The 24,193-nt window shown below is 42.4% G+C and overlaps 1 protein-coding gene across 1 annotated transcript in view; it reads right to left on the bottom strand.

The window, feature by feature from the left end:
• RIN3 (Ras and Rab interactor 3) overlaps positions 1-24,193 on the bottom strand; it is a 68,404-nt gene that overhangs the window by 20,071 nt on the left and 24,140 nt on the right. Inside the window, exons 4-5 of the mRNA XM_027902635.1 lie at positions 6,634-6,706; positions 3,564-3,655 (exon numbers count right to left, since the gene is read on the bottom strand). Coding sequence (XP_027758436.1) covers positions 3,564-3,655; positions 6,634-6,706 — 165 coding nt within the window. The remainder of the gene's footprint in view (positions 1-3,563; positions 3,656-6,633; positions 6,707-24,193) is intronic.

Genomic DNA, 24,193 nt, shown 5'->3' with positions numbered 1-24,193 from the left:
CAGAATCCCCTTGCTTATCAGTTTTAAGACACCTAGCGAAAACCATTCATGCTGTTCAGCATTTTCAGTGTGAGCAGAAAGGTACAAATGACATATACAAATTATGGCTAAAAGGGGTATATGGCTTTTTCAGTGGTCACTGTCCTCCAAATAGTTGTGGATATCTGACGTGAGGATATGAAGACCCCAGGTGAGTTCTGTCTCCCTCTTGCTCACCATGGGAAGGTGCAGGTGCAAGATATACAGCCTGGGTCTGACATGCACAACAGATGAAGATGACTGTACTGTACAGCAAGCTCACGAGGCAGAGTCTGTTCTACACAGAAGTCTGATCCTTCTTTGCAGTACAACCAGTCCAGAACCATATGATTTTAAGCACCTTTCCCAGACTAAAATTACCATTAAAGTCTGTAGCTCTGGATGACAATTATCTAGAGCCATGCCCACTCTTTTTTGCACCTGCCTGCAGAAAGAAAAGATGATGCCAAAGACTGTAACAGGAAGGAGGTATGATGAAGGACTAAGGAATAGTTAAGAACTTCAGTGTCATCAACTATTACTGGAAAAGAAAGATGTGGTTTCAGATGGAGGTAGTCAGTTCTGTATGTCAGAAATCTCTTATTAGAATTTGTCTTTGAATAACTGTTTTTTAAAAATTACAGAGGAATTGTACATCTTTTGAATAGTATTCAGCATCACTTTTCATCTTTTTCTCTTCCTCCAGAGGTGAGGTTCCAAACCTGTATGCCTTACTAGTCTGATTGCTTTCAAGCACTCTTAAAGCTGCTAATCCAGGGTCCACTACTGGAAGCATCAGAAAACAGGATCCAGTAAACCTCATGTGTTCTTACCAAGGAAAAGGGTATAAACCTCTGAGTATATGCATTGGGTGACGACTGTATAGATGCCTACAGTTTTAGGGACAAGGGGAAGATGGTAAATCCTGGAAACAGGAGGATGCAGATAACCAAATAACTGTTTCAGCATGCTTGGTCCCTGGACAAAGCTGACACTGACAGCACACACTTCTGGGTGGATTTCAGGGGACACAAAGGGGGCTGCCACATAATGCTTGTACTCTGCCTTGTGCTTGGTGTTAGGCCTGTCTCACTGCCAAAACATCACATACTGGGCCCAAGAGGGGATGGATGGGGCTGCACACATAGGGAATGACCCTCAGTGCTGAGTACAGGGTACAGCTCTCATGTCAAGACGTGAGCTAAAAGGCAGTCCATTCTCATCAGGACAAAACTGCCAATTTATCGTCTCACAGCCTAGGCCAGTGCCCATGGCAAATTCAGCTTTATAAGCATGTCAGTGTGTTTTCTTAGGGTGGCTGACACTAGAACAGTTTTATTCTCATATTTTCTATCATGAGAGGGAGAAGAAGAAAGAAGCTTAAAATAAAAGTGTTGCCAGGAACAACAGCACTCTTGACAGCAGAATTCAGAAGTAGACACTCAGATGCAACTGCATATACTGGCATCACTCTACCAACCCCCTCACATCTGAGACTGTCTGGGGTAGCATTTTCCTTAAAAGCTCTGACTGCTGGGTATCAACAAATGACAGACAGTGGAAGTTGCTTCTTTAAGTCAGAATATAATACTGTGAAGTCTCATGGGCTGAAGAACTGGTGAGTAAACCAACCCACAAAAGGGAAGTTGGTTATTTTTCTCAGTAGTAGCCACGATAAGACACTGATGAAAATGCAATGCTCCACGCAGACTGAGAAAGACCACATGAGGTAGTCCTACCAAGAATTACACAGCTGCTTCAGAGTAGGTGTTTCCCAGCACGGACACACTGTCTCATACTGCAGGGAAGGCCATTTGATCATTTTCCATTGCTGCCTTGGCTCTTGCCTTAGCTTGCACCCTGGGAGGGACAATTAAGAAGTTCTTTGAGTCTTTGGCATGTCTGTGATGGTATGTGCCCTTTTTGTGCAGTGCAATCATGCTAATTCTTCTGCTAAAATGCCTTCTGTACTAGCAAGGTCAGAACTAGAGGGCCTGGAGTACATCTACTTTGACAACATGCAGAACAGCCAGATCCTCTGTGGAACAATTTAGCTTGCAGTAAGACGTTTTAATTTTATCCCCTTGAAACACATAACACTTTGAAATTAATAAAAGGCAACATCTGAGAATTTCAGACAGTGCTGGCTTTCCTTCAGGAATGCCACTTTGGGCAGCACTTGTTTGTGTACTCATTTGCACCCACAAAATTTTGTTCTAGGAGGCAATGAACAGCATTACTCAGTAGTTGAGCCTGTTTGACGTTCCTAAGACAGCATGGCACTCCAGGAAGCTAGCATTGTTTCCCAGGAAAATTGTACACAACAACAGATTTTCTTCTGTTGTCAGAAACTTTCCCGGTACGCAATATACCATGACAAAAACAGCCTCCAAGCATCACCACTTTTATGACCACCAGTATAGGAAAGAAGGAAGACCACAACCAACATTGCTTTGGTTCTTGTGCTTTAACTAATTCTTCCTTTCAGAAGTTGCTGGAAACTGTTGCCTGAATCAGGATATCCTCTGCTGGCTCAAATTAGACATGATATACTTCCTACATTTTAATCCAGATTTTTAGACTTGTTATAATAAAATTAAGTTTGCAATTTGTAGTCCGAAGTTGTAAAGTACCTTTTTTTTAAGCAATAATATTCAAGAATGTTTTGACAAATTGGAACATACTCAAAATAAAGCATGCTGAAAATGTTAGAGGCAAATCTGGAGGTCAAATTCAACGAAGCTGGCTGAACTGAAACCAGTGGGGTATGCCCATGCCTTCTGGGAGGTGTGATGCAGAAGATCCAAAAATAGATCCCTAAAGGCCTAGGGTGCTCTAGTGAGTACTCTAAGTGAGTTAACTCTTCAACTTTCTCCATTATTTGGCTGTTTTCAACACCTGAGGGAAAACTGAAAAGCAAAGGAGCAGGAGAGAGGCTACCTGTAATAGCTGTCTCAAGTGGAATGTGCTAAATGGAAAGGAATAGGAAGGAGACCTCCTTTAATCAATAAAACTGCTTTTCCTTCCTCTATAACTTTATACATCTTATCTAAAACTTGCTTGTTTGGTGCTGTCACTAAAAATAATGTTCCTTTTTGTATCTGATTAGCGAGAGGTGAGAGAACATGCTGGGATGATACACATTTCTCTACCAACTAGAAATCTTGCAAGAGGAAGAAGAAATATCCAAATCCAAAAATACCACACTTCCATCAGTATTGCTCCCACACATCAGAAGGGGAAATTGCAAAGGTGTTTTCCATATAGCTCAGATGCCAGCTATTTCCAGCGTGTGTAAGCTATCCTGAGAGAATGGGCAGTGCACAGAGATCCAAGTGGAGGTTTATGTCTACAGGGACAAGTGGCCTCTTTTTCAGAGTCCTTCTATGAACTTGAAGGTCACAAACATCTTCCTCTTGTATTCAGACTTCCTCAGATACTCTGAAGACAATAGTTCATCTGTCTTCCAGTTGCATTTATATCTGTGCAAGGCACCACTGTTCTCACAAGTCTGAGTGAAACTCTGGTTGCTTTGAGGGACTTACCTATTCCCAGACTAGAGATAATTTCAAGGTCTTGAAAGCTCCTGGCTTCTAATATTGCTTGTGGCAGCTTCAGGGTGAAGGGCAACAAATCTCTGTAAAAATAAACACAATGAAAAAACAGCAAAAAGATAAACCCCATAATTGTTTGGAACTCTAGATTTCACTTGGTTTTAGTGATTGGACCGGCTTACAATTTCAGCCCTGTTCTGCAAAGTCCTGGGTGGTAAGGCATCATGGACATTGTTGCTGGCCTGGGTTACTCTGATTTCACAAGAGATCACCAGCTTCTGTGGTGATGCTTCATGCCATGGCACTGCCTTAATCACTGTGTCTTGGCTTTGTTCTCTGAAAACGGCAGGAATGCCTCTCACTTCAGGGGAGGCCACAAAGGTTGAAACAGTTTCCCATGAAAAATTTGGTGTTGCAAATGGTAATTATTACAATTAGAAAAGCCAGTCTTTTTCATGTGGAAAGGTCCTTTTTCTTTCTTTTTACCCTCCTCTCCCTACTCCGCTTCCTCTTCTAAAAATCTGTGTAAGTTTAAGGCATGGGAACACAGCAAGACACAGAGGGATTAGGGAAGGAAAACTCCTCCTGGGGAAAGGTAACTCCTAAGTGAAGGAACAGACAGTGATGAAGCACTGTATGACACTAAAAAAACACATATATCCCTCTACTCTGAGGTATACCATTGAGATTTCTGCCTGCTTGGTTTCTGGAAAGATGCTGTGTTTTTACTGAAAAAAAAGATCCAGTTTCTCATGAGCTGAATCTCACGGAAACACACCCTGAGTCTCAAGTAATTTAATGGAGCTCTTGGATTGGCAGTGAAGTGTCCAGGTTTGCCTCTTGCCCGGTGACGATTTGCTAAACCTATTCCTGCCTCAATTCCCGTTCTAACAAGAACTAGAAAAACCAGTCTCGAAAAGGTAGCAAGGAATGGTGCAGGATCATTTTATACATTAAAAAGTTTAACAAAATGTTCTACAAAATGCAAGAAACTATTATAGAAAAAGCTGGCCTTGTGAGTAGGAGGTCTCTGCTACACAAATGCAAACCCCAAAAATGCACATGACTGCAGACCCAGGGAGGCCCAATCTGTTGACATAGGAATGCAGGGGGGCTGTTTTTGCCCTTATTAAGAGATACAGACCTTACTGATGCACTGTGTACTCCATGTGCACTGATGCTCTGTGCCCCACTGAGCACTCTGTTGTCACATTTGTTTGACATAAACTGATGTGATCTCTGGCTTCTTATTTTTTTCATGGCAGATACCAGGTTTAAAAGAGGAAGAGGATCCATGAACCTTCTGCTTTCTTTGCTTGTTATTTTTATACGCATAAATAGTTCCCTTAAAAAACTATTTTTTTTTTGGTAGAAAAATACATCTAAAAATCAGGAAATATTAAGACATTGCCCTAATAGAAAAAAAATCTGGTTTTATTAATGGGGCAGCAGCTTGCAGACCTGCCACCCAGTCATTTGTTACCTACAAGGTGTTATGATCTGAGGTAATCTATCCAGGCCAAACTTTCTTTTGAGAAGAAAAAGAAGGTCAGCCCTGATGAGCTATTTCCAGCTATTCACAGGCTATTTACTACATCCCCAAGAACTGGCCTTTCCACTCACCATCACAGAGAGCTCCTACAAGCTGCCAGCAAATGGTATGTCAGTGCCTTTTTATTATCTGCTTCTCTCAGAAAATTTTTCCCTTTTTATTTTGTCTTTTGACAGTGACCTTGGAAATTGCAGGGAGCATCTGAGTGCGTATTTGACACTCAGAAATAACATCTGTAACAGGAACTAACAGAAGAGCTTTTCTTTTTTTCTTTTTTCTTTCTTTCTGAGACTCTGTCTTAAGCTATGATTGTTTTTGCAGGAAAGCAGAAGTGACCGTGTTTTCTCTCTCACCACCTATTTGACTAGAAAAGCCAAAGCCATTTTTGCATTTGGGCTCTTCTTTGCTTTGGTTGACAGAAATATTTGTGTGGGTCCAGGGGTTAATTTACACCTGTTCCATGGGGTCTATACACACCTAAATGGCTAAATGTCTTTTAACTGATGAGGGTGAGACAGAGCATGGTCTCTTGCATGCAGGTAGGATTTGTGGCCCAGCAGTGTTAAACTCAGCTGGCTGCAGAAGCAGCCTCCAAAACAGTGTGAATATGACTGCCTGGGCAAGCTGCAGCACACTGTAAATAGACTGTTCCACTACATGACCTAACCAAGTGACTAACACAACTGCCTTGTAAACATATCCTGAATCTGCTTTTTCCTCTTAAAAGGAAATAACTTCTTTAAGAGTCAGCTAAGTTTATACAGGGGAGGTCAAAAGTCTACATCCAACTCAAAACCAGGCCTGCTGCAGTAGAGATGGGGTTGGTAGGTTGTGGAGGTGTTGCTACAGTGTGCTTGTCACAAGGACAGAGATTAGAGGAGGCTGCAGGCAATTGGTTTAATTACACAGACTCATCAGCTGCTATCAAACCTTGTTCTAATGAAAATTATTTTACAGATCTTTCCACCTCTGTGCCCATTATATTTGGTATTTCTGTGCTGAGCAAACAAGCACTTTGTTTTATTTTTAAATTTTGGCTAAAGAACATTCATTGTTTCAGGACTACTCTCCTTGACAGATTCCCCGTAGTTGACTAAGTGCTTTGTGTCTCACACAGCTAACAGTCCACTTGCAGGTTTGCTAAGTTGCTACCAGGTGTGTGTGGATGCTGAAAGCTGCTTTAAATAAATGGTTAATCCAGGCCCCTTTTTCCTCCCTGCCCTCCTAGCCCCAGTTCTGTGCCTCTGTCCTTTGTGTGTGCAGCCCTACTGACCTTCTCCAGACAAAGCTTCCAGCAGCAGGGATAGCTGTGATTATGGTGTACCTGGCTAGAAACTGGGTGATATGACCCTATTGTAGATACTAGCATTGGATATTGCCTCCTGGTCTGGCAGATTAGAGGATACCAGAGGAAACAGTGGGGTCTGTGCTGTGACTGGGTACAGGGGAAGGATGATCCGGTGGGGAAAGCAAAATGGCCATGCCATGGAAGCAATAAATCCAACTCACCTACTGACACAGTAGAAGGCAACCAGTTTGAAGACATCCTCAAATACCAGGACAGATCCTTCCAGGTACAGGACTGATGAAAAACAGAAAAGACTAACATGAAGAAGCATAAGGAACTGGCTTCAAATGCAACGAGGCTAAACCCAACAAGATTCTTCAGGGAGACACTAAAGAAGAAATAGCCTAGCTTTCTGAATAGTTAGCTCAAGATATCAGAGTATTGTGACACTAATAGAAACAATGGGAAGGAAGAAAACCCCTGAGGTCACAGCTAAAGGGTTCGTTACAAGCCCATCTGTCTCTAAGGATGTGCAGATCTGCAGTACATATGGGGCTGACCTTGTGACTCTCCATGCTGGAATCTGGTTTGGTCTGGATGGACAAAGTGCTTTGAAGACAAAAAAAAGAAATTATTGTTTCATCGCTGTGTGTGTGGGCTCTGACCTGGGTCATGCAGAGTCTGTGAGCACAGCCTGTTTGTATCTCTCCTGTCTTCTCCCTCCCATTGTGTTATTCAGTGACTGCACTCTCCTTTAAGTGGCAAAATACAATCTATACCATATTGCAGAGTTGTTCATGATGACCTCCTTTATAACAGCATGCTATGTCATTGTGTAGACCAAATCTCACGTTATTATAGAGCTTTTGGCTGTTGAGCTAGAAAAAATTACACTGGACGGTGGAGAAAGTTTCACTTTGTTGACTGACAACCCAAGGCAGAGAGAAAGACTTGGATCTGCAGGAAAGACATATTCATCTTTGCTTTAGCTTTATAGTCTCACAAAGTGTTTATGCCTGTTTGTACACACCACACCATCACAAACAGATACTGGCTGAGGAAATCTGCAGTGGCTTCTCAGAGATGTCCACTTACTGGTTGTAAAGAACTGGAGCCCCAGAGTCACACTGTTCATAGCACAGGAGTATGCCAGCAGTCCCTGGGGAGCAGCACCAGCTCCCACCCCCATGGCAGTGCTCGCAGATGCTATGCATCTTCCTTTTCACTGTTCTCTAGGCCACAGTTTAGAGCTGTGGATATGAAGCTCAGCTACTGTGACTCAGGTTCCTCAGTCAGCCATGATTCACAGCCATGGGAAATGTCTCCAGATCCTTGCCATGCCTGCCTGCTTGTTAGTCCCCTACAAAGCAGGGCCTCCGGCACCTGCAGGAGGGAGGTATCCACCTGGCTCTCCTCTCCCTTGCCTCTGTACACTGGCCCTTGTTCTCCAGCCAGTAGATAATCCCACTGGAAGGAAATGCTCAAGATTGTCTCTGGTTCGGCTTCATAGCTCATTCCTCAAACAAGGCATTTCCTCCTTTTACTTCTCCCTTTAGCCTAGCCCAGACCCAGTAGGTTGCTATTTTGAGCTGAATACACCAATGTAGGTATTTTTTTAAAGAGACAAGGGCCATGTAATTCTCAGAAGTCACTCCTAACATCAGTTTATGTGGTATCAGCATGAACAGATTAACCTTGGTGTATGCACTGACACCATACTGCTATATGGAGTTTAAAACATACTTCAAGCAAAACAATCCCTTTCCCATACTCTTCTTTCACAACTGGAAAAGTCATGTTTGGTAAGTTTTTTTTCTTTTTCCTTAATAAGAATCATCTTTCAGTCACGGAGTTTTCATTAAACATCTACCATGAAAAATTCCTGTAGTTTGAAACGCATCTGCTTTGCAGTTCTGACACAGGAAACAAAAATAAAGACAAAACCCAGTCCTGTTCTAGAGAATTAATTAAAATCCAAGAGTCTGAACTCACTCAAATCTCCAACAATTAAATAAAGCCCTTTGTAGAGATGCTGGTTTGAAGGGTACTTTTTTCTGTTAAAAACCACATGTTCACTTTGGCATCCTGAGTTGCAGGTGTCTGTAAGAGAGCAGGCTGCACCTGTACATGTTCACATACATGAGCAAATCACTTGGATTTGAACTACTGATTGTTTCTGTGCCAGGAAGCTCTGCCGTTTGGGAGCTTGAATGTTAGACAAAAAAAAAAAAAACATTATTCTGAGCCCCTCTATGTCAGCAGTATCCACATACAAGTGCCTTGTCACCATACAGCTTCTTCTCCTCATATGTATAGGTAAATAGTATAAAACACCACAAATCACCAGGAATTATATAGTTAAAGCAGATTAGGTACAAAAAGCTGCTGGAGCCTAAGGACAGAAGTTTTCAGCAGGTGGTATATATAAATTGGACTGTCCCTGCTCTGAGAGGTCATAGGAGGTAACAAAACCATGCATATTTCTCAGCAGGATGGAATTCATCACACAGAGACCTGCACCTCTCATGGGATATTTTTGGGCAGCCTGCGAACAAGCAAAAATAGATGGAAGAATAGTAAGAAGAGAGCTTTAGCTAGGTCATTACTCGAGGTACTAACACCATCAGGACCAGTACTCAGACCAAAATTTTTTGTGAAGAGTGGCAGTGTCAAGCAGCATGCACAGGTCAACTGTGGCTGCTTGGACCCACTCGCAGCACAGCACCCATGGGGAAAGCCTCACAGTCTCCTGCAAGGAATGTCTTCCTTGGGAGAAACTTTAATACTTCTTCCTTAATCACTTTTTATCTTCTGACACTACTGATGTTTTGCAGATGATCATCTGCATCCAGTGCTTTGCTGTTAGATGGCAGATGATGGGTTTGGTACAGGACCATGTCTTGTGGGAATAGTTGTCATTCACTTGTGGAGACCATTAAGTGGGTCCTGCTGCACGTTTCTTGTTCTTGGAAAGACACAGAAAATAGCAAGTTTGTACAGCTAAAAGGGCTCTGTTGACTGTTGGGGACAATGTGTGGCTCATCCAGTGCCCATTACTGCCCTCAAGGCACTCTGCTCTGAGAAGACAGTCAGGAAGAGGTGCTTTTCTTTGTTTGTGGATGTGTTGTGGGTACCTGGGGGGACGTTTCACTGACATGAGCACCGCTGCTCAGGGAGGGATCGTGATGCTGCCATTTACAGGAACTCATGACTTTTGCAGAGTCTACAAGCAGACATCTGCCAGGCTGCTGTAATCCTGCTGAAAACTGCAGAGGCAAAAGTCACCTTTCTTGGGCTCATAAAACCAGAGCCATGGCACCTGAAGAGCAAGGAAATACTTACATCTCCCCATGACACTGGCAGAATGTCAACAAAGTGATCAAAAGCATGAGCAAAAATAGGCTGGGTTCTGTGAGCAAAACATCATATTAAGTTTTACTTGATATTTAGAAGCCCATAGAAAAATGTCACCTTCGGAAAATAAAAGGGGAAATGGGCAATTTTGAGAAGTCTGAAACAAAGAGATAAGATTTTTTTTTTTTTTAAAAGGGTGACAGAAGCATTAGCAACACGAGTTAGTGGTTCATTGTTAAACATACTCTGTTTTGTGTCCTTTGTGCAACTCAGTAAGTGAACACTACATGGCCAGGTTACGAACTGCTATAAATATTTATGCTTGCCTCATTTTTCCCTTTAAAACGGCAGCATGCTCTGAAGAGTGTGCACTGACTGGAATCTATATTCATGTTTCCTTTACTTCTTAGATCTTCCCATCATTTCTTCATCCAGACGCAGATGTCTTTGAGTCACACTGTCCCTGAGCATTCTGCCTTCCTTTTCTCTTTGATTTTTCCCCTCAGAATTGTATTTGCTATTCCTATTGTTCTTGTCACGTGGACAAACCAACCCAGTTTCCATCCTCCTGCTTACATAGGCTCATGGGACCCAATTACTTCAGCTTCTTCTCTAATGGCAATATTAGTCTTATTCACTGTTTCTGGTATCTGTGTAATCCTTCAGAAACATCTGAATTCAAAGATATGAATTCCTTATTCTCCAGCCATTATGTTGATAGAGGACTACTGAGAACACAACCATCCTCAGAAGTCCTGATTGGATACTGATGCTCTCATTTTTCCAGATTCTGGCAAATGTGAGATTCATCATCATGAGTGTGATTCCTCTTTTCTATTTCTACTTTCAGATTATAAATCCAGGGTCTCCAAACAAGAGATGCTTCTCTCTAAGTCTCTGGTTTGATACCACAGTTGCCATGACCATTCTCGCACTGACCTTTGCAGTAAGCAGCATTGGACAGCTTTCCTGCTCTTCTGCCACCCTCAGCAAATAAAGCTCACTGTGAAGATGGGAACACTCCGAGGCTGAGCTTACCAACTTTCCTACTCCCAGAAGCTGACATTCCTAGCTATTGCAGGTTAGCAGTTTCCTGCCTCTGGGGAACGAGTCCTGGGTACAGGGACTGCAGTGGGTACGGGTGTAGCCCCAGTGCTGAGGCTGTTGTGTCTGGCATGATACACTGTGCTTGTCCTACCTGCTGTGCTTTACAGCAGCTCGCAAGAGTGTGATGTAATTCCCTCAGGTTATTGTTTCACTGCTCCAGCATGAAAATCTCCTCCCGGCCCTTATTCATGCACCTGGCTCATGATGGTATTAAGAGAAAGAGCTTTAACTGGATGTTGCTAAAGAGGGAAATTTAGGCTACATTGATAGAAGTCCTTAGTGTGTTTGTGGTGCATTTCTGCAGCAGCTCTGTTTGTTTGGAAGTTCCTGCTATCTGTCCCCAACATTGTTTCTTGTGCTATTTCTTGATGACCTTCTGGACGGTACTGTGTGGCCTTCGAGTGCTGTGTTCTTGTAAAACACTGTCACTGTTAATCTGTTTTCTCTTCTCAAGGCCTTTTTATTTATTCTATGATCTGATCCCTCTGCTTCTTCCATCTGATGTCTAAGCTGTAGTTTACTTTTTGGTTGCACAATTTCAGACTGTCTTGGTCAACCTATGTCTGTTTTGTCTTTCTCCTCTTTCCTAGTGATTCTTTCATTAAATTGTCAGTTCTTTCTGGTTTTTCCCCTCATCAGCGAAGGGCTGAAACTTCCCCGATTTGAACCTCTGCCAGAGTCTCCTGTTGTGAATCCAACTCATGCTTTCTCACAGGATTTCAATTTTATGGCTTCCTACAGAGTTTAATCTTTCTGGCCATGATGAAAAAAATCACTGCTCATAGCAGTTCCTTGGAAATTGGAACTAATGAATTCTGAAAGTGATAAAGTGTTAATGAGCTTGATTCTAGAGTGTAAGAGAAATCTATTTTTAAACTGTGTTTTTCACAAAACATAATTATGTTGTACAGAATGAAATTATTCCATTAAAGAAGAAGCACACCATAGGTTTTTCCAGTCTTCTCAGGCTGGGGCTGAGTAGAGGGGACACTCCATAGACAGGACTGTTTCCCTCTGTGCTAAGAAAAGGAATTGTCCTCAGTCTAACAGCACAGGGGTCTTGGCTGCCCCACTGTGCTTTGGCTCATCCATATTCACCCAAGTAGATGGGCAGCACCTTGGTGTCCACTAAGATTTTATACTTTAATTCAGCATAAAATCTTGGTGCTGCCTGGCCTCATTATCTCTGCTGTAGGATACTTGAGCAGAAGCGTGTCACAGGCATTTTGCTGTTCTGTTTCTTTCTCATTGTGATCAATGTTTCAGCAGGGGTTGGGAGGGTGCCTCTCACAGGTACTCCAAGCACAGCTAACCCAGCTAAAAGAGAACTGTCACAGCTCCTCAAGTGCATTCCTTAAAAGTATCCCTGGGAGCAGCTATTTCACAGATTAAGAGCAGACCACAGTCTAGAGAATGGCTGTTCTGTTTCAAAGCTCTTAGAATCATAGAATCATAGAATCAGCCGGGTTGGAAAGGACCTCTGAGATCATCAAGTCCAACCCTTGATCCACTACCACCACAGTTACCAGACCATAGCACTAAGTGCCACATCCAGTCTCATCTTAAATACGTCCAGGGACAGAGAATCCACCACTTCCCTGGACAGCCCATTCCAATGCCTGACTTCCTTCTTAGATCCTCACCCTATGTCTCCTTTCCAGATATGGAATAAACACCTGAGAGTCTGTGGAAATTCCACTGTTTCTTAAGCCAGAGTCTGGGGACACCTGGGATTTCTTCCAAAGACTGAACGCGGAGTTTTAGATGTAACCACACAGGGTCTGTTTTTGCAGAGATATGGGGGAAAACATGGCCTCTCTGAAGCGCTGAGGACTGAGAAGGCTCCCAAGGACACTGAGCAGGATAACACATTCAGTTGATGTGGTCCATGCAGTAAGCAGCTGAGGCAGCGCTAGGATCATTGCTGGAGAAGTCACATTTTTGTAGGTCATTCAGCATCCACTGGAACATTACAATGTCAGTAAAAGATTTACGCTGCCCAGCTGCCCATTCAGACTGCCAGGGTTGAAGGCTGTGGCTGACAAGACAAACTGGATATATATACCTGTAAGTTGCTTTCAGAAAGCAAATTTCTGCAGTAGAACTTTGTGAAGCAAACGAAGCATTGAGACATGTCTCCCCCATGCCTCACATAATAGGAAACAATGCTATGATTTGAAATTCTGGGGCTTTAGTTTTTAGCAACAATCTCCAGATCATATGGACAATCTTGAGAATCAGTCCTTATGTGAAAAATGTATGCTATCATACAGATGTATTTGATTAAAAGACATTTTTCCCCACTTACTTTGGAGAAAAGTCTGTTTCTCTGGCTTTGAGACACGCCATGAAATACCATAGAGTTGAGGTTAATCATATAGAAAAAGGAAGTTTTCTGAGCACTTTAAGGGAAGTCATCCAGTATCCAGAACCATAGTCTGCATTAGAGACTTCAAGGAAGAAAGATCTTTCCAAACAAGACACATTCCAAAAGTGAGTGTTGAAAGGGAATAATCCACTCTGAAATGGCAGACATCAATAGAACAAAAAAAAGGAAAAAAATTACATTACTGCTCCCTAGAACTGCAATCTCACCTAATTGCCAACCTGATGAAAGAAGCTCTTCTGATTCCCACTTCTGAGTTGACAGATATCACTGTCACTGACTCCGATAGTCCTACTCAAAGGCCAAAGTATGAGGTCCTTAATGCCCTCATTTGAACAATGTCTTATTTACCTCATTTACAAGTCTAAACTCTTGTTTATTAAGCTCTATAAGATCTTCAGATAGCAAGCACTGTCCAAGGACAAAAATCATAATTTGTTCCAGTTTAGCCACTGAGACAAGGGCACTTGTATTATGGGTACTGATTTAGAGTAGCTGTTTTAAACCAGTAAGCTTTTTGGGTTGTGTTCAAGGTACTAAGCAGAGTAGGGTAAGACAATATTATCCTGGAACAGCACGCATAGTCTTTAGCTCTGATTACACACAGATTTTGCATTATGCCCCTTGGGAGTGAAAAATAAGCCAAAAAAAAAAAAAAATCCAAAGTAAGGATTAACAAAGCTAACAAGACCCTGAGGGCTTCTTTCCAACAGGCTTTCTCTACAATCTATCGGTTTAAAGCTTAGAGTAAAAATGAAAGTGTTTGCATGGAGAGAGGGGAGGTAACTCTTCAGGATGAGAGCTTAAATTAAAAAAAAAAAAAAAAAAAAGCCACCAGCTATAAGCAACCAGAATGTTTCCAAAACAACTTGGAAACCGCATGGAAACCTGGCACTGTTACATTTTGAAAAAGCAGCTGCACAAGTGCCTTGTGTTTTAAGTGTCTTGATTTGAAAAGCGTTTTATGTTTTAAAATAAGCAGTGTGACAAAGCAGCGTGGAACTCGGCTCAAATGAGAAGGACTTGGTGGGTGAGACTTTCTGCTTTCCTTGTGCATGTCACGTTTAAAAGAGAAATGATGAACTTGCACAACAGGTTATAAAATATGTCCTCATACCATGTTTTACAATATCCCCCAGGACCTTGGTTACTGTTCTTGCCAAATCAAAATTCTGGGCTCCTAGTTCAGAGGAGTCTCCTGAATGGGAACTCCTTGACTCCAACCCAATTTTCAGGGTTAACAGTGGTGTGGATAATGGAGAACTCATCCTTGGCAGACAGACTGACCTTGAGAAAATGTCTAGGGGGACTAGAAATCATTCAGTCTCTATCTGCAATCAAACCACAGAAGACGTATGAGACAAAGATAATGTCTCTCGTGTCCTATTACAGCCCACACAAGAGGTGGCCTTTGATCTGGTCCTGCCTGTGGAGACAGATGAGATCCAGCAGAAAGCAGCAGCAAAAAGGCACTCCCGAAGCTGAAGAGCAGGGCTGGGGCAGAGCTGCCCAGTTATCCCATGCCACGGGGCAGACTTGCTCAGTGGTAGGTTTTTCTTGCCAAGAAGCTGCACAGGTGATGGTAGACTTTTCTCTCTAATAAGAAAAATGCAGTACCAGGGGAAATTAGCCCATGCTGGGCCCTGGGTGATGCAGACAAATTGTTATCTGTGTCTGAGAGAAGCTAATCTGAAGACAACTAGGGTAGCTCTACATCTTGTAGGCAGCAACAGGAGCCATATTAAAAGATAACATTCCTCAGTCTGCTCTCCTTAATGGCAAGGTGTCTACTGCACTGAACAGGAGGAAAATAGGATACTAGCTGCATGCCCAAAGGCCTCCTTATATGCAATTAAACTCCTTAAAATTTGAACCCCAAGGTTAACTACATATTCAGTTTTCCAGTCCCCCCTGCTAAAAATACACAAAATTTTAGTCATCAATTGGCTAATCCTTGAAAAAAAAAAGTAGTCTTGGACAAGTTCTGCTGCTGAAATGTATGATTTGCTTAACTGAGATGTAATCAGCAAGTTTTGGTGAAAGAATGGAAGAGGGATCTTCTGTCCCAAGGGCATTGATAACTGTTGTTATTTTTTCTAGCACATTTCTGTGTTTTTCAGGCTAATCAGGCCCAGAGCTGACAACAGTTTCTTACTTTGTCTCAGTCACACCCTCCATCATGCAACAATAAAGGGAAACTTTCCTCTAAAGTAATTTGGAAAAACTGACTCTCCTCACAGTACAGCAGTGGAATTGCCTGTCAGGCTATACATAGAGAGCACACCAAAAACTGAATAGTTGTGTTGGTACCTCAGTGCTGCACAAATAATGAATGTCAAGAGCCTGGCAGGCAAAAGGCCTCCCTGCAGCCCAGTAAATACACCCTGGCCAGGAGCTGGGCTTGTTCAGGGCTGGTGATGCACAGCTGGCCGAGCCCCTTCAGCAACCTGTGCCTCAGCCCTCAGGCTATAAAATCAGTGTCAAGACACTGACTTCCTTGGGAAAAGTCAGCTGAATTCAGCTAGGCAGGGTGGAGACAGGGCAGCTCCTCAGCACACTGCCAATGATGCTCTGCCTCAGTAAGGTTGGCTGCTGTGGGGCAATTTGGCCACCGTTTGGTGCTGAGTTCCCACCCATCCCAAGAGTGCTTTCCTGCTGTCTGCAGCCTCGTCTCCTGGCACAACAAAGCAGCTCTGATGGGCTCCTGCCTCCATGGTCAGCCTTCTTTCAGCTTTGCCCAGAGCACATTGGAGGCTCATACAGTCATCCAGCACTACAAGATGTGACACCATCCTTGGTCACCTACTGCCCTTCTCCACTTTGTTCTCAGACCTCTGTCTCCAGCCTGCCACTCAACCTTCCCAAAGTCACCCTCAGCCCCTCCAGTCCCTTATCACTTTCTTCTTTCCGGACTTTATTTCACATAACCCAGTATCTCAGAGGTAGCACCTCTAAGGCCCTACCACACTCTTCCGCTTTCATATCCACATTGCTTACTCTTTCCCAGCTATAACCTGCATGAGACAGGGGCCAAAGGGGCACGAGGACATGGACACAAGCAACTGACAGATGGGGAATGGCAAGAACTCTTCTTGTGACAGCAGTGTCAGCACGAAGTTACAACCTTAACCCACATAAAACCTGGCCCCTAACTCTCCTACAGAAAGTGACCACACCCTTTTCCATCTGCTTGTGCTCATGAGGCTACAGTACCTTAACTACTCATTACTGGGAATACTGATGTTTTTGCCTTATATACATATACATACATATATATATATTGAGTAAAGGCATATTCTGTAGTAAATTTGAAGATGTTTAATGACCTTCCTGGCTGGTAGACAGGGCAGTTCATGAGGTGGTTGCCAAGGCAGTCTCCTCTTTGTCTGCTTTATTGCTGAATAGTAACACAGGGTATAAAGAAAAACCTGCACAACCCCAAAAAAGGACTACCTTGATCTTTTCATTCTGTAATGTCAGGTTCAGCCTCTAATCTATTCAGAGGAAATCAAAGCTATAAATAGTTCTACCCTGCTTTTCATGCCTTAGCTTGCAGAATTAAGAATTCTTCTTTCCTGCATTGAAAGCTGCAGGACTTCCACTGAAGGAGGCCATCTGTGTTGGTTGAAGTGACCATTTAAAAAAGAACTGTGGTACCATTCCAATGATAACAGAAGTAACCAAATATACTTGCTGAGGGGCCCTTCTGCCTGCAGTCTGATAAGCCAGAGATTGTCTTGAGAGGTTTGATTTGGGAAGGATGGAATGTACACTTACCCCTTGGTTTGTCCCTCTCCTACTGAAAAGTCCCTTTAATATCTGCACGCAAAAACATTCCAGGAACCTTGCAGTGCTATTAATGCCACATGATGAAGTCTGCTTCTGCCTGTAGCAAGCTTAGCTCTCCAGTACAGTAAGGGACATATAATTGCATCCATTGGACATTACTGGGCCTTTTCAAATACCTGGTATGAGGTATCTTCAAATCTGCATTGATTAAATAAACTGAGCACATTCTCTCTTTCTCCATATACAAGGGGAGAAGGAACCAAAGAAAGGAGAGTTATGGGTTTTGGGGAGATCACAGGAGAGACATGAGTACAGAAAATATTTATGTTTTATTGTTTTTTTCACCACCATCCTTCTGTAAATCTTAGCAGTATTTCACCAAGAGCCTGGTCCTTAGAGAATGGGAACTGCTTTTGCTGCTCTACTGAGGCACCCCTTCTGAGAACTGCTGTCTGCTGCAAGCTCACCCACAGCCTGACTCAGTCTCACTGGCTGGTTCCCTCTCATGCAATCCCTGAGGCTGGCAGGGACCCCAGGAGGTCTCTAGCACAAATCCCTGCCTAAACCAGGGTCATCTATGAGGTCAAATCAAATCACTCAAGGCTTAATCCAGCCCACTCTAGAAACACTCCCATGAAAATCTGTGAGTGCTACCCAAATAAATCGTTCGTCTTAGAAGTCAGGGTCATGAATACCAGCACATATGTCAGTGCATTCATTTTAGCTATGAAGTCAAAGATCCCATCTTTCTAACCTCAGTCAGTACCACAGATTTCTACCTTTTCCATGTTCATTCTAGTTCAGAAGGGATCCTAAATAAATGCAATTAAATTAATTTTTTAAATGGCAGATTATCTTCTTATAGATTGTTTTCTTATGTCTTCTTTTTTCTGTTTCCAAAATTTTAAGGTTCTCTGCAGTCTGTGATGGTTATTTCTTTTTCTGGAAAATGAAAAATTCTGTCTATCTTCATTTTACTTCCTGATTCCAGCAGGCAGAGTGTTAGCAAAAAGACTTGCAAAACTGAGGAAGCTATCGCAAGAGCTGTCAACATTTCCACAAAAATGTTCATATCACAAAGTTCATCTGCACAAACCGGTCATTCTCATTAAAGGAGCTAAACTGTCAGTATGCTGCAGTAACTGAACTATCCTCCTATTTTTTCCCGTGACCTCATTTGTGCAGAACTTCAGTGCAGTTCACATGGGAAAATACCACCTGACCATGCTGTGACATGTTAGCAACGTGTACTTTGGTTTCTGAGTCTGCTAATCCAGCCTCAGCATTATGTATTAAAATAAACATTAACAAAATTAAACAGGGAAATCTGCCATAATGGACCATATCTGGCCCTATCGGCCAGGGTCCCCGCAGAGTGCAATAAGCAAGTCCATTGTCAGCATCTGAAGGTATTTGAGCCAATAGAGAGCGTCTCCTGAGTTGCTCCTTGTCCATCTTCCTCCCATTCCTTGCCTCATGCTCATTTGGTGAGTCCCCTCACATGGCACTTGAATCCACTGACCCACGCAGGGACACAGGCAGGAGTTTGCATCCTTTGTATCTGAGCTCTGCCATCATAGCAGGCGTGCCCAGAGTTCTCATCTCAGGATAGCTGGGATGTAAAGACCAGGGCTTTCAGCAGTTTTGTTTAGAGCTAAGACTGCAAAAATGAACAAAGTCCAGACCCCTGATACTCTAATGCCCCTCTGTAAACATGTCGTTGCCTAATTACTGTAGTTTAATTACCATCTGTTACTGCTACATGCCCTTTTTATCCTGTGCAAATGACATTGGTCTATAATTAAAAACAAGGGTTTTTTCCCCTGTCTATGCTTGGGAAGGAGGAATGGCAGTGTTGAAGTGACTGAAATAACTTGGTAGTGATTGACAAAGTAGACTTTGAGGGTTAAGCATGCTTTCACAGCTTTAGACAGCACCTATTTCGGAACATAAAGGCAAGAAAGTATTCTGTGAAATCTTAGCCCTTAAGTAATCTGTTCCAGTTGATTTCACCCTTCCCAAAATCCAGTGTGGAAAGGAATACCTTTACTCATCTAAATTGCTGTTTAGTCTCCTGAGCAAGGTCTGCCTTTCTGCTGCCTCTATACCTGGTGTAACTCTTCCTTCTGTCCCGATCGATAGAGTTCACTGGGAGGTGAATGTACGAAGCGGTCAGGTCCTCATGAACTGTCATGGCAAACAGCTAAAAGCAGTTAGAGCATTAACCAGGCAGCTAAACTGCTACCATGAGTTTCACTTCAGCTGTGGTCCTCTCCTAAATCCCTACTGTCCGTGTCAAGCATTTCATATCAAACTCCAGCCCTCACTTCCTGAGCTCAGTATGACTTTAAGAAAGGCCAAATAAGGTGACCTGGGCAGACATTGCATTTCTTTATCAACATAGTTTTTGCTACCAGACTTGCAATTTCACAGCAGCACTCAGTGATTGCTCTTAAAATGCTTTTGAGTGCAGTAATTGCCTGTACTTTTTCTGTCAAGGTCTGTTGTTGATCCTTACCACAAGCCCAAACCACACAACCTGAAGTGCAGCTACTCTTCACAAACGAGAAATTGAGTATAAGCTACTGTGTCCAATGGCACCATGTCTCATCCTTCAGACGAGGTATTAATCGTGCTCTGAACATTTTTGTATTACTTGGTGATTGTTTATTTTCATTTTCCTATTTGATTGTGTAAAGGTTATTTCAAGACCTCCATTATGCTCCAGCGCATTCAGAGTTGGTTTCCAGAGAAGATGGGAGGGTCAGAGCACACAGAGTTTTAATTTAAATTTCATAATTTTCCTCTGAGAAATTAAATAACCACACTACAGACGAGATTTCACTACAAACCCCTCTTTCAGCTGTGCACTCATCCCTTTTGTTGGGCTCAACCCAGCCTTGGCCCTGTGTGCTGGAAAAGATGCTTCTGAACACCTATGCCTGGTGGTAGATTGTCCCGTGCAGGTATGGCTTAAATAAGGAACAAGGACAACAACTCCACAACATGGGCTCAAGTGAGCTGCCTCTGGAAAATAAACATCCAAGTGAGCAAAGCCAGTTGCAGCAATGGGATGCAGGAACACGATTACAGGAGCAGGTACCCATGGAAATTTTAGGCCAGACTTGAACTACTAAGGACATGAGCCTGAAGAGTTCAGTACTGACTTGGCAAATCAATTCCATTGTTATTTCCATAAAAAATTCTACTAATATGAATAACATGTTCTTCTTTATTCTGTGTAATTGCAGATACTTCTGTTTAGTGTCATTTTGCTTAACGGAATCCCATCCTCTTTTTTTACAGAAGAGTTTGGGAAACAATTACTACACATTCCACACCAAAGCATATGTGAAAGACTCCTGAGAAATACTTAGTCAACTTAAGTGTTTCATGAAATCAAATTATTTTCAGCTATTATTAACAAGATTTCCCAGAAACAAAGAAAACATTAACCTCAGTTTATGGTCCTAGAGCATTCTTCTATTAAAGGACTTAACCCCCGTGGCAGGTGTCTTTATAACTCTTTGTGAAAGTAAAAGCTACTGTCACTACCTACACCATGTGATCTATTGTACTCAGATGCTTCTTTCAGGCTCTCAGTGTATGTTACACCAGAAGTGCACATTTACTTCAAACATCTGCTTCTCTTCTTTTTAACACTGCTACAGTGGAGCTGACACCAGTGAAATGACTTCTGGCAGTATATGCATAAAGAGGAGGGGGAATAGATCTGAGGTTACCACCAGTTTGCTAAGCAGAGCCAAGAGCAGGAGTCAGCTGAGGATATGGTGCTCAGTTCCTGGGATATGTGAGTCCAGGGCTCCATCTTGGAACGAAGCAGAAGTAAAGGACAATTCTCAGAACAGAAAGTGCTCAAAGTAGCAGAGATTTTAGCAGAGCTTGAGGGGTGGCTCCCAACACTGCATCTCTAAACGTAAGAAATCTTGTTACAAGCTTTAGCTCTGGGAGATTTCCACTATTTTGAGTAAGAAGTAAGGGATCTTTCAGGCCAAGAGTAAAACCACAGGGATCTAAGGCTTTGGAAGTTGCCAGGTTTCTCAACTTTCTGATTAACCACATGGGTACCTGGTATCTTCTGTTTGGTCTCTACCATACCTTCTGATGTCACCAGGATTTAGCCTTCCTGTCTCTGGAGGAATTACAACCAAAGAGGAAGCATCAGAAGAAATTTCTTAAAATCCGTTCTCCTGTTTCATGACTCTAAAGGCTACTTCACAGAACAGGCAAAAAAAAGGTTTCATTTCTTGATTTGCTTATCTAGTGGGTTCTTTGGGGATTTCCATGTAAAAAAAAAAATATCACAATTAAATCCGGTCTTCCCCTCAGAAACCTGTACTTCCCTAAATATCTCACCAAACATCAACAAAGCAGATCTGATATGGGGAAATCACAGTGGGGTTGGATCAAGGATTGGACATGGTGATCCTGGAGGTCTCTTCCAACCCACTTAACTCTATAATTCTATGAAAAGAAAGAAAAAAACAACAATCCACCATTATTTGGCAGTGCGATGCTAAGAAGCTTCCAGGGTTTTTTTCCTTCGTCATTGAATGATCTATATATGGATCACAGGGGCTGGGCAAGAACCTCCATACTGTCATTATGACACCAGTGAAAGTCTCTTCAGAAACCATCTGAAAAGTAGGAAGGCATGAGAATGGATTTTTACAAACAGCTATGCAGCAAATTGCTGCCATTTAAAGCTACATATGGTAAAAGTAAGAGGTGGATACCACTGTGGAGATGGCACAGAGCAATCAGCAATCATGTCAACTTCTAAGGGTAGCACATCCTTCTTCGTGTCTCTTGTAATACTGAGATTACACTGAGTCCTCCTAAGAAGGACAAGAATTAGCTGGCAAGGTGCTTCAAAATAGTCAGTGGTTGCAACTTGAATTTTAACTGAAGGGAAGACCTCCATTAAATCAGAACTACATAAGGCAAATTCAACTTTCAGTTTGCATCTGAAGGCATCAAGTCTGTGGAATCTAACAAGCTGAACTGAGGTAACAAGGAGAAGAAGTTGTTCCCACTTCTTCAAACCCTTTAGGAGGAGCCAAGTCTCAGAAAGGGGCACGTGACACAGATCATTGTTTATGTGTCAACTCAGAAAGGAAATACTAGGAGCAGGCCAGCAAAACCAAAGCTGCTTTGTCCTCACTACAGCTGAGAAGGTGGAATCTTGAATGACAGGGGAATTACAGCTGGTCTTTTTGAAGGGCAGTGCAGTCTCAAAGAGCAGGTAGTTATTGGGAGGATTCACCTCTGTTTGCAATGTTTGGTGGCAAGCTGAAGCTTCCTTGCAGCAAGTCCCGCCCTGAAGAGGGATTTTCTGAAGCTGAAGACTAGATCCTTGGAAAAACCCTGCTAGTTCACAGTGGTCCTCAGGCTATGCAAGATGGAGTGTTTTTACACACTTTCAGGGGTGTAACAGCAAACTTTCAACTGACTTGCATTCCACAGCAAGACATCATTTCTGGGGGTGCTCAGAGGTCTCCTACCCTGACACACACAGAATAACAGGGAAGAATGAAAGCCACTTCATTAAGCTGAGGCAATCCAGGGAAAACAGGGTACTTGTAAAGGAAAGTCAGATTCTATTCTTAATTCTTTTAAAACATGCAGACAATTTAAAAAAAAAAAATTATTTTTGAAAAAAAAGTTTAGAAGGCAGTAGAGTAACACAAAGTTAATGTATTAGATTACTCCATGACTCAGATTTGCCATATCCCCTTGCACTAGACATAGTCCTTTGGCTTTACTAACAGGAATTAATTCAATTTCTTCTAAACTTAAAAGCCATACTACTTACTCTAAATGAGGAGGGAAGCAAAAGCATGACCATTTCCGTACCCAGTATGTTGTTGCCAAAACGCTGCAGGATGGAGAACTGAGAGGCTTTCTACAGCTCAACACTGACAGAACTCCGGCTAAAAATAATGTGAATATCCACTATAGGAACGCATGAGCCTCATGGCCACTGTGATTGCTGCACATGTGATGGCAGCTCTCCTACTTTTTGAATGAGAGCTGAATTTTAATTACCCTTCTCTACTTACTTTGCCACTTGTATGAAAGTGGTGAAAACTGATTTAATTCTTGTTCCTACAAGAAAGCTGTGTCTCTGAACACAGCCTTTGCAATAAGTTAGTGATAAATAAGAAATAGCAAGCAAGTAAGTTAGAAAAGCATGGCAGAAAATCTCTTTAGCTAGGCTAGCTCAGTGACATTTTTGTACAACATTTTACTTTGCCTGTACTCAAATAAATCAGATTTTATGGGACAGGGCAGGAGCAAAAAAAGTAACATTTCTATAAATGAAATTTTTTAGGATGACAGGATTCAATTTTTTAACTTTTCTCCAAAGGAAAACTTGAATCATCAAAACCGAATTCCCCACGATGCAAAATCTAAGCCCTAGGTCAAGTTCAAATAGCTAAATATAGAAGAGTTTCCCCACCCCACAGCTAACCCTTGCCCTTGTTTTCTTAACTGAACACCTTCAGCTGTGGCTAAAGGTTTTCTGTTCCTGCCCTCATACAGGAGCGCCAAACACATGCAGCATCTCTGCAGTTGCATGCTCCAAGAAGCAGGTGGATGAGAGAGAAAGCTTTCTGGGGAATTGAGCAGCCAGCCAGGCAGCTGAGCCCTGTGCAGGAGCAACGCTGTGACAGGCTGTGGTCTGGGCTTGAGATTAGAATACATTAAGAGATTCAGTTGTTTCTCTGGCTTTAAAGTCTGTTTACAATGCAGAGGTATGCGAGGAACCATATGAGAAGGAAAAAAATTCATTTAAGCAACTGTCAAAATCCATTTGAGCAAGGGGAAAGAAATAAGTCACAACACTGATCTGCAGAAACACAAGTGGTTTAGCAGAGAATAAAACAATTACCTTGACAAGCAGAGCCCAGCAACAAATCATTTAGCTGTGTTCGTTTAAATAATAGTGTGAAGTTATTTTGATGAATTCTTTTGAGTGAGTGATTCCATGACTATCCTAAAATTTACATGTTTACAAGTATTCCTTAGAAAGTGGAAATCATATGCCTTACACATCCCTTTACACACAGGGTTTCATTAGACGTGGCTGGCTGTGAACTGGGTTCATTTTCACTTCCTCA

Source organism: Empidonax traillii, unplaced genomic scaffold, assembly GCF_003031625.1.
Source record: "Empidonax traillii isolate 1590-97213 ecotype Southwest subspecies unplaced genomic scaffold, ASM303162v1 scaffold897:size315579, whole genome shotgun sequence".
Lineage (NCBI taxonomy): Eukaryota > Metazoa > Chordata > Aves > Passeriformes > Tyrannidae > Empidonax > Empidonax traillii.
This window is presented reverse-complemented; position numbering and strand designations above follow the sequence as displayed.